Source organism: Peromyscus californicus, unplaced genomic scaffold (assembly GCF_007827085.1).
Source record: "Peromyscus californicus insignis strain IS unplaced genomic scaffold, ASM782708v3 Scaffold_6__1_contigs__length_162567912, whole genome shotgun sequence".
NCBI lineage: Eukaryota > Metazoa > Chordata > Mammalia > Rodentia > Cricetidae > Peromyscus > Peromyscus californicus.
The window spans coordinates 71,467,608-71,483,267 of NW_026294584.1; the positions used below are offsets into that span (position 1 = coordinate 71,467,608).

General features: G+C 48.9%; 1 protein-coding gene across 1 annotated transcript; it reads right to left on the minus strand.

Annotated features, from left to right (window-relative positions):
• Positions 1-3,679: 3,679 nt before the first annotated feature.
• Tril (TLR4 interactor with leucine rich repeats) lies at positions 3,680-9,059 on the minus strand. Its single transcript, XM_052720661.1, has one exon. The coding sequence runs from the start codon at positions 8,381-8,383 to the stop codon at positions 5,951-5,953; it is 2,433 nt and encodes an 810-aa protein (XP_052576621.1). The 5' UTR covers positions 8,384-9,059; the 3' UTR covers positions 3,680-5,950.
• Positions 9,060-15,660: the final 6,601 nt, after the last annotated feature.

The window sequence follows — 15,660 nt, forward strand, 5'->3', positions numbered from 1 at the left end:
CTGAAATCAAAGGCTTATGCCATGGCTGGTTGAGAAAGGCTTTTTACATTTTCATACAAAAAGTACAGGAAACACATCTATCCATGCTTACTTACCTCACACCAGAAGGTGTGGAGACATTTCAAGATCAATTTGCAAGCCAGGCACTATGGTACACGCTAGAATCTCAACACTGAGGCAGGAGAATCGCTAAGCTGCCCAAACCGGCTTTCTATTGCTGGGCTAAAGACTATGACCAAAAGCAAGAGGACAAGGAGCAGGGGGAGGAAGGAGAAAAGGACGAACAGGAGAAGAGGAAGGGGCATGGCCCTGGGTTTGTTTAGGAATTTGGTAACTTGAATACAAACCACGGAAAAGAAAGGAAAGCTGATTTTACTGCTTTGTTCTTTTTTTATTTTTTAAATCAGGGTTACAATTTCTGATCATGATCATTGTGTTATGGTTATTTAAGAGACCAGCCTTCTCTTGAGGGAAAAGCAACATGAGCTTAGGAATTGCTCTCGGGGGGACTGAGATGGGGAGCTTTAAAGCAAATGGGAAGAACATGAGCAGAGGATAATGCTGAGAGTGCATAGGCGTGAAATACTCTTGCAACTTTCTTAATAAATTTAAAATCATGAGCTTTTAGTAAAACAAAACAAAACAAAACAAAAACAACAACAACAAGAAAAAAACAACCCAAAACCATAGTAAGGGAGAGGGTAGTAATGATAAGAATACATGGTGCAGAAAGAAGATAAGGCCAAGGCAGAGATAACAGTGAGTGTGCATGCGTGTGTGTGTGTGTGTGTGTGTGTGTGTGTGTGTGTGTGTACATGCATGTATGTGCTAGTGTGTATGTATGTGACTGCGTATATGGACGTGAATGTGAGTGTATGAGTATATGTGCATATGAGTGTGAGTGCATCAATGTATATATGTGAGTGTAGGAGTGTGTGGATGTAAGTGTGAATGAGTGTATGTGAGTGTGAGTGTGTGTTCAGTAGTAATTCAGAAGTAGAAAAAAATGTGACAAGACCTGAGAAGGCTGAGAGAGGAAGCAACCAGCTTTCTTGAGTGCAACTCCATTCAAGTAAAATACATTAAGCAAGGGACTGAAGTCAATAGCTTTGGCAGCAGAAAGCCAGAGTGTACAGCCCTGTGGAGCTCTTCCTGAGAAAGGAGGGATTGGCAAGTAGGCAGAGATGAGAAAGGACACACAAGCATCCCTCAAGAAAGACAAAGGATCTGCCCTCATGCTACCACCATGCAATGCAGCACTGTGGAGGGAGCAACCTAGAAACAGACACTTCCTCTCTCAATACACATATGTGCATAAGAAGCCACATACACAGCAGAGTGTGTAGAGTTCACGCATACACAAACAGCAACGCCTGGAATAGGCAAAGCAACAGTATACTGGCTGAACGGGGTGTAGCTGCCAATTTAAAACACCAAGACGGGCCTGTGAGACAGACCCATGTGGCAGAAGGATAGAACCAATTTTTGCAAGTTATCCTTCGACCTCCACATGTGTTCTGGCAATTGTGTCTAAACTTGGACTAGAAAGCACTACATCAAACAGTAGTTGGGTCTGAGGACAGGGCTTAGGGATATAAACTGGAGAATATTTCCAGTGGAGACATTCCAGGCTGGAAACAAACACTGCAGTTTTGTTAACTTGCTGGGAGGTGCAAATGCGGGTGTTTGTTGTTATTAGGAGGCATTTTAATCTCCCAAAGTAAAAATCCTTGGAAGGATACCATGCCTGGAAGAAGAGGTAATCAGAGGCTGGTGGCCTGCAGTAAAAGTGAGTTTTTACATGCTACAGTGTTCATGTGCTAAGAGGTGTGACATCAGCTACAGAGTGAGCACCACTTCACCTTTAGGTGCTATAATTTGGAAAGACTGCTCCACAGCCGCAGCTAGTCTCAGTACACAGTAGCACTCCCCTGTCTCAGCATAGACTGTGGTACAGAGCTAGCACCAGGAAGCAGCAGTCTGGAAGAAATGCTGCTGTCTGATGACACAGTCAGGGCATGCTGGAGTCTGGAACGATGGATATGACAGCTGAATTCTGTCTTCACAGACAAAGTACAAAACCACAGGACCGTGCGAAGGACAACTCACACTATCCATGGCTGGAATTCTCTCAAGATAGAGCAACCAGAGGATGGTTTTTCCAACTAGGCTCTCACAACTATTTCAGTAATTAACCCATTAATGCTTAAATGGAATCTCTGAATAGCTCAGTTTCCTTGTGCAACCTGAAAGGAGTATTGTTTGCCCCACCATTTAAGAAGGATGAAGTGGCTTAGAAACAGTCAGAAGAAAAGCATGCAAAGCCTACATTTATGCAAGCAGAGAGGAAAAGGGATTCTGGGTAGGCTGTGGATGAGGGGACTAAAAAGGGAGCCGCTGTAAAACCCAGCTGCCTCAGTACCCTAAATTTTAATCTAAAGGATGAGGCAAATTATGCCAAGAATTTCATAAACACAAAACATTTCTTGACTCTCAAACTCATCCCGTTTTTAATTATGAAAGAGTATTGCAATTACTATCATTCTGCCCCAAACTGTGGAAAAGTCTCAGGTAACTGGGACAAGGGGCCAGGGGCAGGAATCGATAACTTTAATCCGATCATCTGACGTTCTGATTGTGTTTAAGCAGAAATGCCTAGGCCCTGGAATTCGAAAAATCGTCATGCAGCTTGCTGTTTCCTGCAGGAGGATCCAGCTACTGAGGGTGACCTTAACACTGAGCACAGGTCGGCCTAAGTGCTGCTGGCTGCTGTGAAGTGTCACAGTTCCACTGTGCAGTGGGCATGCAGGATGCTCATCTCAACTGATGCAGAAGTGGAAACACAGACAGAATGGGGGGAAGAGACAGTGGTGACCTTCTGGTGGCCAGGAGGCTTCACCACTGATCCTTGCTGTGGACCCTTCCACACTCTAATTCTCTTAGGATGGTGAAGGTCATCATCCTGGGTCACAGTCTGGGGTTTTAAATAAATCTCTGGCACTCAAACACTAGACTGTCATTTACCTCCAACTCTTAAAAGAGAAGCAGGAATGATTAACTACGAACAATCCAATGTCTGCTTTAAACGTCTGTTTAACATACAGGAGCAGCCCAGTATTGTTGCCTTTGGTGCAAATCAGGTGTGTGGCAAATGAGTGAAGCCGCCCTGGCCACACTTAGCACCTTACAGAAGCAGTCGCAATAGTGAGGCGCACACGGAACCAGACCTAAGGGTGGCTTCAGAACTGAACACTGCTACTGCGTACAAAGATCATTCTTTATCTTCAGGAATTTTATATTTCCACAAGATCTGTAAATGGGAAAAGAAAAAGAAAAAGTCCCTATAATCGGTGCTCATGAAATCCAGAGGGTGTGGCTGTCAAGGAGCACCCGATGGGACCTGGTCACCTTGCTGTCACCGGCATTTGGTAACATTTTCACACTGGGCTGGCCATTTGGTTTTAGAGTAACATTCATGTCTCTTTACATATGAACTCACGCAATTGTTTCTTTTAAGACAAAGTCCATACTCTCTATGAAAAGGAAAATAATAATAATAAAAAACCCCTCATAGACATCGAGCTTCTGTTTCATTTATACAAGTGGAGACTGCTGTCAAAAAACTCCTCCTGTCTTTGTAAACATGCATCAAAACATTTGGAAGTTCCAACCAGACATCTCTATTAGTATGTGGGTTTATTGACATAATTGAACATAACAATGTATAACATTTATTCATTTCTCACTGAAAGACTTTTCAGTGAGACTGCTTTAAGTCCAGGCCGTAACCATTTTTTGGTGATATTCGACAGTTGAAAAAGGCAGGTGGTAGATACAATCAGTGGGGTTTTTTTTTCCCAGACTTTCAATGAGCCCCGGTTTTACACTGTGTAAAAGAAACAGCTAAGAGATGCAACTGTGCTGTGCATGACAAATTGTGAGTTTTACAGAAGGTGCCAGAGAGCCTGCAGGTTGAAAATAAAAGGGAACAGCTCCGCCTCCCACCTCCCACGTACCATACGCTTGGAGTCTCAAACAAGGCCTGGCAGCAAACACAGGATGACAGTCTATTTCCTGGGGTTTATTAAGTTTGGGCCCTGCAGATAAGACTGCCAGCAAAGCAGCTGTGGCTTCAGTGGTCTGGACATTTACTCATCCGGACATAAACAAAGACCAGCTCATTTAGACCCTGGGTCCTCAGCTGCTGAGACAAGGCAGGCCCGGCTCATGTAGGTCAAACATAGAGTGATTGGGTTGAAGGGCCCTGGACTGTGATGGGTTCCCTGAGTCATTGGGACCTTCAGGGGCCTGAGACCTGAAACAGAAGAGTCACTGTTAGCCATAGCACCTTGAACTGGCTGACCTGCATAGTACCCCACTGCTAATAAATCCATAACCACGGTGACTGTAACCACAGTGTACACTTGGACCACACATGAATTATTAATGTGAACCCAACCACTACATTTAATACAAACACAGACTTCATAAATATTAGGGAAGAAAAGTATGCCACATAGCTAAAAGCACAACTAAACAAATACAGGAGACTAATCCTAAATTTAAAAAAATAATAAAAATGTTGCAACTACTACTAAAAGTGGAGATTTAATAACACAGTAAAACACTGACTACTGAAGGAATTAATTTGTAAAATATGTAATTATTTCACAGTGAGGGTTAAGTACTCATGATCTTCTGGGTTTAGTAGAAGCAGATACTCACTACTGTGTTGTGTTTTCACATTTGTTTCCCACAAGTCCTTCTCATCTTCTATTATAATGTGGTCAGAGATTACACGGCTAAGAGACCATGCCCCATTGCTCTGTTTTGTGGTACTGGGATGCACTCAGAGCTTCACGAAGGCCACCATGGAACCCAGCCCCCAGCCTGACAATTACCTTATGCTTATCGCCTAACTGTGCAACTCAGAAATAGGTACTGTCAGGAAGGGTGGGACATCGATGATATGTAATGAGAAGTAGGTCACATCTGTACCCATCTAGACATGCTATCAGAATGTGGTAAGTGAGCTGGAAGGCCGCGTGCCCTAGGTGGTCATCGGTTTCCTACATGTTGCATTATTTTAATCAAATCTGGCATTCACTTTTTCCATATATAGATTTTAAAAATAAAATTAAAACCACAGGAGCAAGCCTGGTGGAGAAGTATCGCATGCAGCTTTCTCTTGAGAACAATGTCAGTTAACCAAAGGTCAGCAAAAGGTCACATCCTGCACAGGATAAACAGTAGATGGGATCCTGTCCAATCATGAGTCGTTGAGTTTACTGGTCAGTTTATTAAATGCTCCTCATCTTGTTGGAAAAGGTAGCATCTTATTGTTTAAACCTTAAGGCTTCCAGGGAGTTCTACCAGCCAACAGAAAAGGCTTCCTGGATGAGTGTGGCACCTATTTATTTACCCTGCCCATTCTGGCAGGGACCACCAGATTGGTGGGGTCAGTTGCCAGACCCCCTTTGTGATGGTGGTAAGTTCCCCTATCCTTAACCGGGAACAGAACCCTGCCATAGAGCAAACCAAAGTACAAACCGGAGTCCTCTGGTCATGGTGCGAGCATAAAGCACCCTTTCTAGCTCAAGGTTGGTCAGGCTACTGTGCTGCAATGCCACAGGAGCCGTGCCCCACCACAGGAACTCTGCCCTGCCACATGAGCCATGCCCTAGGTGTGCCAAGGCTTCCCACCTTTACCCCCCATCCATTGGTCCCTGCTCTTGGGTTTGACAACCAAGACCCATCCATTTGTTTTGTGAGTACTGGGACGTGAAGGGTGGCGTCCAAATTCACTTTCAGTACCACTTGACTTCAGCAAATGCACAAAAAAGAGAAAGAAGAGGTGTAATAAATCAAGGTCTTCCTCTGAGATAGCATGGGGCCACAGAGAGAGGCTCCTCGGGGCCAATGAGATGGTTTCCACATCGAGGCGCTAAACCTAGTCAGCAAATCTTTGCAAGAGGTGGTCCTCTCGCCTCAAGCTGCCCCCGGCCCCACCTCCCGTGCTGTCCATGAAGCGGTCGCAGGGAAACTCAATGAGGTCCGCCTCGCTGAGCGCGCACACGGTGGTGCGGGGCCGGTGCGACTGGAAGCCCGAGAAGTCTGCGGACACACCAGTGCCCATGGAGCGCAGTGGCCGTCGGGTGGAGTACATGTGGCGAACGTGGACCGGGCCCCCTCCCTTCCGCCTGGCACGAAGCTTCCTCCGCAGCCACCGCGATCCCCAGGCCGCCAGAGCCAGGAGCACCAACAGTGCGTTGACAGCCAGCAAGACCAGGGTCAGGAGCTGGTAGTCGACGCCGCCTCGACCTCGTGCCTCCGGCAGGGTTACCAATCCCGCACAGTGGTCCCTGGGGGCCACAGGGCAAACTCTGCCCCCGAGCACGCCCTCCACGCACACTAGGTAAGGAGTGTCTCCGCGCAGCTCGTGCAGTGTGGCCGAGTCGCTGCGCTCGGGCAGGTAGACGAAGCGCTGGAACTTGGGCTGCTGGCCAAAGCGGTCGAAGAGCAGGCGGAAGCGTGCGCCGCCCTGCGGCCGGGGACTGCGGTGCTCGCGAACCGCCCAGCGCACCGAGGCGCTGTTGGCGCTCACCGCCTCCACCGTCAGGTTGCACAGAATGAATTTGTTGAAGTCACAGGGGTCAGACACCAGCGGTGGCAAGCCGACCCCACCGTCGGACAGGACTTCTCGCTCTTGCTGCTCCGAGCCTAGACGCTGCTTCGCTGCGCGCTGCCAGCTGTCTCTGGCAGATGGTGTCCCAGAGGCGGGCTCAGCCGTCGGGGTGGGCTCTGCCTGGGCAAGATTGGCACGGGTGGGACCTCCTCGCTCAGACTTCTCGTGCAGGTCCATGGACTGTGGGACAGGACCCGAAGCAGCAGCGGTAGAGGGGCCCTGATGCTGCAGGCCTGGACCCCGCCGGCTCAATCTTAGTGAGCTTCGGTTGCCCACGAGCTCCTTGGCAGCCCCGCTCCAGGTCACTCCTGGTAGAAGTCTCCCCCTCTGCTGGGGCTGGGGTTGCGGCGGCAGCTCCTGCGCGAGACCCCCTGTAGGGGGCGTCATCCTCTCCCCTGTGGCTGTGGATAGAGGCCACTGCCTACGGCCTGCTGTAGGGGAAGGTGAGGGATCCACGCAAGACCCATTCTGCAGCAGTTGGTCATCCAGGTAATCCAGGTACTTGCCCCGCAGAGCCGGGGGGTGGCGACACTGCACGAAGACAGTAAGAAGGCGGCCCTGAGAATGCCAGTCGCCCATCCAGCGCTTCAGACCCCGCAACCGGCAGTCGCAGGTCCAACCATTGCCATCTAGATCTAGGCGGTAGAGAGCCGGGCTGGCGGCGAAGATGTCTCCAGAAAGGGCTCTGAGCGCGTTGTCGCGTAGGCTGAGCTCACGGAGCCGGCCCTGGTGGCCAAAGGTGGCAGGGTGCAGAGCAGACAGCTCATTGCCGCTCAGATCTAAGGCCTCCAAGCTGTGCAGAGGCTCCAGCAGTGCCAGGGGAAGCTGGCTCAGCCGGTTGCCTTCCAGGTGCAGCTCGCGCAGGGCCTCCAGGCCCCAAAAGGCCTCTGGCGCGAGCTGTGTGAGCTGGTTGCCGCTGAGGGAGAGCAGGCCCAGGCGTGGCAGGTGCTGGAAGACGCGGGGGCCGAGGTGCTGCAGGCTGTTGGAGGAGAGGATGAGCGTGGAGAGGGAGCGTAGAGGGACGAAAGTGGCTGCATGGCGCAGGGAGGGCTGCAGCTCGTTGGCAGAGAGGTTGAGGAATCGAAGCTTGCCCAGCTGGGTGAAGGCATTCTTGCCCAAAAAGCGGATCCGGTTAGACTCCAGGTGTAGGTAGAGCAGGTTGCCCAGGGGAGCGAAGACTGCATCCGGTAGTGCCCCTAGAGAGTTCCCGTCCAGTCGTAGCTTGACTAGACTCTCCAGGCCCTCGAAGGAGCCGCGGCTAAGGCGGCCAATCTCGTTACCGTTGGCATAAAGGATGCGCAACTTGCGCAGCGGAGCCAACGTGCCAGGAGCGAATGCCTGTAAGAGGTTGTTCCCCAGGTACAGCTCCTCCAGGCGCGACAGCTTCTCGAAGGTCTTGGGGTGGAGAGAGCGGATCTGGTTGTACTGCAGGTCGAGCCGTCTGAGCTGCCCCAGGCGGTGGAAGTCGAAGGCGGTGATGTTGGTGATGAAGTTGCCGCCTAAGCTATAGGTGAGCACGTCCTGGGGACTAGGCAGCGAGCTGGTCTTGGGCACCGCGCGGAGCCCCCTGTTGGTGCACAGGAGGTGCTGGGGGTGCTGGCAGTCGCAGCGCTCGGGGCACACGGACTCTGCCCGCGGCGGGAACGCCAGGCAGCCGCACACCATGAGCCAGAAGCGCACGGCGCCGACACCCTCCATTGCCGCCCGTCCAGCGCTCTGCGGCCGGATCGTCCTCTGGGCCGGCCGGCTCTGTGTCTTCTCTGCATTCCCCTCGGCCGGGCCAGAGTCGCTAAAAGGCCTCTTTCGGACTTCTCTGCTGCTCAGTCCAGCCCTTCCTTCGCCCTTTGTCCGGGTGGCTGGCCCGGGTCTCCGCAGGCGGGCTTCGCGGAGCCAAATCAGGAGGCGCTGGGCGCTCGATGAGCCCCGGGTGCTACTTGTTGCATTTCTGCAGAAAACTGTTTCTTCGGCTGTGCGTCGGGGGCGGGAGGAACCAGCCAGAGTTGGTGCTTTTTGTTTGCGCTGGAGTCCGGAGAGCTGGATTCCCTGGCGCGGATTCTCCCCGCCAAGCGGATTCCCCCACTGCAGGCGGGATCCCTTCCAAGAGCTGCTGGGGTGCGGCTTGGCTGCGGAGCACCGGCCACTAGGCCCGCGTCTCCGGCGCCTGCTCGCTCGCGGTCCGGAGGGACTCGGAGCGCAGCCGGAGTGGGCAGTCTGGGGGCCGTGCAGGCTGCGCCCGGAAGGGACCCATGTCGGCGAGGAGCGAGCAAACCCGGCGGAAATTCGTTCTTCCCACACTCTGCCCCCCGGGGGATGCAGGCGGAGAAAGAGGAGACGGCGGAGGCAGGACAGACCCCGGCTGGGGGAGGAGGAAACACTAAGTGGCTCCGCGTCTGGTCAGCCCAGCCCGGACGCCAAGTGAGAAAAGTAGGGATTAAAAACAGCTGTACGGGTCGGCGCGCGGGCTGGGGGCGGGGGTGGATTACCGGGCGAGCAAACGGGGATTGCAGACAGAGACCTTTTTATTTTAGGCCAGTTCGCTGGCGGCTTCGGAGGAGGGCGAGAGTGCCTTCTCTTAAGCATTTAACCTACTCTTCCCGGTGCCACCCTGAGGGAGGTTGAGGCAGCACCGACTCTCCCAGCTTTCTGCTCCAAGTCTGGGAGAACCTAAGGTTGCCTGCAGAAGGCCGTCGGTGGACTGTTGTCAGAAGACGCCAAGCTCAGTCCTTTGAAAGTGTTTGTTTTTCTGGTGTCCTTTTGCTAGAGTCAAAGGAGAGGCACCACCCCTTTTAGGTTTCTAAACTGAATATCCACTGGATTCCGCTCTGGGAAAGACCGTGAAGAAAGTTCCTAAGTGGGGCTACAGTGATTGTGTCAGGGCCAGATTTGGCGATTCAGCCCTTATTAATTCTCCTGCAGTCTTAAAGCCCTTGAAGTAGGCCCTGAACGTGTGCCTGTAGACAATAACCTGCACAGCTCCCTGGGAAATCGCTTCCTGAAGGGCTCTCCTGCTTTGTGCCTGAGCTTGCAGCGGTCTTGGAAGTTTTCAGGCTCCACTGTGCTCAGGCCTGGATCGGTTGGGGAAAAATATTAACATTTATTAACAATACAGAATAGGGGACCATTTCATTGACAGTTCCTTTAGGGGCAGTCCCTGAAGAATTAAAAACAAGCCAGAGATAGCTGCTGCTGCTGCTTGCTATTTGTTTATGCAAATTAACTCTTTGAAAACAGCCCTTCCCCCAAGGTGTGCAGAAACTGTAAATGTTTAGGTTTACGTTCTGCTAGCAGTGTGGAAAATGAGAGTACACAGCCTCAGTTCTTGAGGCTAAGCATCCCATGGGAAGGGAGGTGCATCGACAGGTCAAGTAAGAAGATGAGCCAGTGAGAGGAGAAATCTGCGAAGACTCCAGTGATTTTAGTAACTCCAGCACTGCATTGTCTTGTTGAGCAGTTTACCGAGGGGAGTGATGGAGATATGTGCCGAACCTGGCGGGGTGGTGAGTGAAGAAGACTTCATGGTGAAGGAGCGACCCTGACTTTGCAGGGAGGTGGGTGTGGGAGAAAAAAGGTAAGACACTAGTGAACTACATCCAGTTTACTGTGATTTGCTTTGAGTTTCAAATAAAAGACTAACTTGAGACACAAGTGTCTGTTTTCCTAAAATGAAATATGAAGTTTATTTTTCAGTTATTGTGACAACCCCACACTCCCTTTAACTACTGACTCTTCCGGTGAGTGTGGCTGCTGGAAGTGGGAGAGCCTGTGCTTGTGCAGTGTTGTATACCTTGCTAGTTCTGCTGACCTTGGCCAAAGACACTGTCCTTGCCAGGAACAGGGATCATATGGAGTTTTCAGAGGAAACAGAATCCAAATGCTGCCGACTTTTAGGTTGAACCACCCCTAAAGATGCCTGGGATGGAGCAGCTTCAAAGTTCCTGCCTCCCACTGCATCCAGGCAGGGAACAGTTTAGAAGCTGAGAGATGCCTGGTGTGGAACGGGAATGGCAGAAACCAAATCCCAATGCTTTGTTTGCATAAACCCATTTCTTCTCTGGACCTTCTGCAGAAAAAAATCTCAGAGCCAGGATAAACAAAGGTAAGGGTTCTCCGTATATCCATGGAGTATATGGATGGATCACCTAACCTCCTTCACAGACACCTCTAAGTCAGACTGACAGACTTATCCAATATCTGAAGATAACACACACACATGTGCACGTGCACACGCATAGGCACATGCGTATGCATACTCACACATGCATGAACCTGAGCACACCCAGTGTCAAACATCTCCACCAGTCATCTGGATTGCCAATGAAGTGGTATCAACCAGAGCTTTGTGTCAAAAGACAATTGTTCTTCTATTCCATTCCATTTTATTGAAACAACCCATCCGCTACATGCATTTAACAAAATGGATATAATGTAGCATATTTCAAGTTAGTAGGCACAGTTTCCGATGGCAGGTGTTGCTTGCCTCTTCAATCCAGTTTCAGGAAGGAAATCTACAGAGAAGGGGGTAGCACATAGCATTCCGATTCCTTCTTAAAAAGGGGGGGGGTCCTTCTTGAAAAGCACGTGGCCTAAGGTCAACTTTACAAGTTTAAATAATTCAGAGTAAACTGATAAGGTATTTCTGTGATACAATATGCTCATGTGTTTAGTTTATTTTCTGATAACCTTTCTCTTTCGGGAATTATAGTGATATTTTATTTGAATTTTGATACCAGTCACCACAACCACTACACTCACTTCCATAGCAAAGAGCTGTAACAACTCCCAAACTGCATTTGCTTGGAGAACTGGCTGCTATTGGCACACTATGGAAAAGCAGCCATGAGAACTCACTGTCTGGAAGGGAATGGGAACTGATAAGATGCAGTGCTAGACCGTAGTGTGATGGGGAGGCTGCTAAATTACTCTGAACTATTTAACTATCGTTCACAGGTAGAGTTGACCTAAGGCTGCATGCTTTTCAAGCAACAGGTGGTGGGGAGGCTGCTGAGCAAGCAGCCTTGATGTACCAAGTGATGAGAACTGAGAGGTGGAGATGTGGCGACTCCAGCAAAGAGTCCCGGGATCCTCCAGGAAGCCTGTGCTGGGCTTCAGAGCTGAGGGTATTACCTACATGGAGGTGAGCTGCTGATATTGGAGGGGAAGCCTGAAAAGACACACAGTACAGGAATGCAGGAAGCTTCAACTCTACCTGCATCCTAGGGGTGAGATGTACTGGATGATTCTTCAGCAACACCAAACAACACTGGCTCACAGGATGTCTAGAAACAGTTACTCCTTTCTTCTCCTTGAAAAATTTTACCAGACAGTAGACATCATGTTATACTTTGTAGAAAAAGAAATCTCTGCCTAAATAGATCAAATAGACAATGTCTATCTGGATATCTTCTTCTAGGTCCTTGGTTTTGGTGATATGGTTGGCAAGTGTGGCCCAAACATTGGACCAGGATATTCACTTGTGCAACACATACTTGGGCACTGATGAAACTGTTATTCACTTGTATACACTGGGCATTGATGAAACTGTACAATCAGCATCAATGGGCTCCTTCCCTACATCCCATGCCTTTGAGGGTCATGTCTCAGCTTTCTTCTGATGGTGCCCCTCCAAGGGCAGAATTTCAGGTCTCCATGGGGATGTACCTTCCATAGCCCGGGGCATTCCTGCTCAGGGTTCCTGGGACCCAGGATTTCCCTGTCTTTCTTTTTTGCTAACGTTTTTGTTCCTCCATCAAGTTTGTCAGGCTACATGGTGTATAGTCTAGATAGCCAAGGGAAGCCCAAGAGACAGATGTATGAAAGGAATCTCAAGACAGGGCTGGTATTTTCCAATGCGATACACCCAAGAAAACTCTGGAAACACAGGGGATGAGAGCTGCAGAGGGGAGCTGGGTGCCTGGGGCCTCCTTTATCACTAATTCTAGACTCTTGAGATGTCAGCGAGGCCTGATCCCATGTAGCACTTAGGGAATGGGAAGGTACATGTTTGATTGAGAAAGAACAAGGAAGTTAGAGGAATTTAAAGGAAAGCACTTTTTAGAGAGTGTAAATTCTCCTTTAGTCTAACGTAGCCAGGCCCAATTTTCTAGGAAAAGTGTCTTTAGAAAAGGCAAAAGCATGGCTGTCTCCATTCAAAAAATTGTCTCTTAACTATAAACGTTTTGTTAATGGATGGATTCCAGCTCGATCAGGTTCTGGGAGAGTCACGTATCAATTATGTTTGATTGATAAGTCACAACTGGAAATCCTGGAAGGAATTCTACTCAGCAGGGGACCTGTGCTCTCTGCACCTTGAAAGCTTGCACCCAAAAATCTCAAGCAGAGGACACAGGCAGACGAGTTGGGGCTGGTCCTGTGGCACATGTGTGTGTAACAAGGATCCTCAGATGCTCTTGTTCCAGCATGGAATATTCTTGGATTTGCCAAGGATATACACAGGTGTTTTCCCCAGAAACCTGTGGTCCCTACTGAACTTTCCATATAAAGGTATGAAGAAGGCTGTGTCTTCAGCAGCTCCTGGAGCTGGGCTGAGTTGGTTGAGGCACAGCTAGGGTGCAGGATGGGTTAAGAAGAGCATTCTGGCCAAGGCTCCTCTGGTAAGGGGTTGGGGCTGGGGGTGGGGAGATCAGGACATGGGGCTAGCCAAGCCTGCTGGAGCAGCGCCCTGGATTTTACCCAGGGCGGCCAGCAGAGCCGGCAGCTGTTTCCTCACCATGGGTGAGCCAACCCCAGATAGGCAGTGTGGCCTCTGACACAGACACACAGGAGGAAACCAGAGAGTTCCCTGTGGGCCCTTCCCAGGTTATCAAATGACCCTCCCCAAAGTTGGCTTTCACCCCCTAAATGAGCCTTCTCTCATTCCCCAGTCTGAAAAACAAATTTCTTGTCCTGGAGGGGTGGTCTGGAATGTGAATAAGGGAGCCACTGGTTTATAGAACATCTGCCCATGTGCCATTTTCCCCTTTGGGACATTACAGCAGTGCAGGTATCTGGCTGAAGACCAGAATGTCTGGGTGACAAAGTCACAATGTATGTTTACAAGCTCAATCGATGATTTTTAAAATGCGCACCCCAGGTTGAGAAGAGACAATACTCTAAATCACTTCCTTATGGCTGATGTGCTGCTCACAAAGACTGCATATCAGTCTTTTAAAGTGCTTTGAGACCACACGTGTTTCAGATTTTAGAGAGTACATGTGTATGCGCATGTGTGAACGTGTGTGTCTGTGTGGATATTGGCATGGATGACATTGCCAGTTGAGCATTCTTAAGTCCAAACTCTGAAATACTCTAAATTGAAACTTTTTTGAACATCAACGTGACTTTTGAACACTTAGAGTTGTTTTTTTTAATAAGTATTTATTTTGATTTTCTGTGTGTGAGTGTTTTGCTTGCAAGTATGTATGTGCACCATGTGCTGGGATGCTGTGGAAGCCAGAAGAGAGTGTAATATTTCCTGGAGTTTTGGATGGCTATGAGCTGCCATGTGGGTGCTGGGAACTGATCTTGGGTCCTCTGCAATAGCAGTAAGTGCTCTTAATCACTGAGCTGTCTCTCCAGCCCCACTTAGGACATTTTAAGATTAGGGCTGCTCAACCTATAACAATAATAATAGTAAGTAGGACTTACTGAAGACCAGGGATGAGGTGAGCATTCTGCATAGAATAACTCCCATGTCTCCATTACTACCTTGTTATGTAGGAACTATCACCCACACTCATTTAGCAGATGACTGTTAAAAGTACAGGATCCTGGGCTCACTCTTCAGAATTGGGCCAAGGACTTTACTTAGCACATTGCTGGGTAATCGATCCCAAGGACCGAAGCTTAAGATAGCAAGAGCTAGGATTTTTAAGAACTTATTGAAGCATCTCAGCATGTCCTTTGTTAGGAAGAAAATGGGCAGGACAAGACTAATCACACACACACACACACACACACACACACACACACACACACACACACACACAAATGAACAAAAAAACAAAACTGAACAAACAAACAAAACCCTATGCCCTAGAAGATCCCAGATTAGTAAATATGTGTGATCAAGGGGGGTCAGCACCAGCATAGGTGAAAGCAGTGTGTCCATACTGTATGTGTCCACACAGTCCAAAGGGCACTCTGTCCTTTGAAATAATAACTGCTCCTTAGACCAGAGAAGGCAAGCACCAAGCATGTCTCCATTCCCTTGCAAAGTGAATGCATCCCACACTGGATTTTTATATCAAAGGAAAATCTTCCAGTTCTGAGAAGCCCGATGATTTGAAATCAGCGCGCACACACAGTCTAAGTATCTCCCAGTGGCACAGTGAACTGTAGCTACTCTGGCAATCCCCACAGGAAAGGCAGATGCTGAGTGAGCATAACGACTTCGGAAATAAGGCAAATCCATTCCTGTTTATGGTTACAGCATCGAGCTGTTTACATGGAGCTGAAATTTTAGAGCAGTAATATAATGCTGTCTTCCGGAGAATCAAGTGGAGTTAGCAGCCTACAGACATACCCTAGGTACAAAAGTGTCTCTTAAGAAGAAAAATATGTGTCATTTAGGGAAAACCAAATGTGTGATTGTGCTTTATGATATAACTTTTCACTAGTCTTTATTTCAGATTTTTATCTCTACCTCACTAAAACATTTATTTAGCCACACACAACTCCACCCATCTAAAAGGGCCATCAGCCTTTTCACTCATTTGGGGGGCATTCAATAACCAATCCTGGATTTTCAGCACCTTCACAAACAGGAAGAGGCAAAGAAAATCAGGTGTTAGCAGGTTCTGGCTTTAGACAGTGAGGGAAAAAAACCAATTTTCTTTTTACTCTACTTCGCGTGTTCATGATTGCTGCATGAATTGAAATTATGATTAAGGTATCTTACAGCGCGCACTTTCATATTTAATATTTGAAAATCAATATAGCTCTCATTAGGAAATCAGGTGAGAATTGTTCATCTCTCC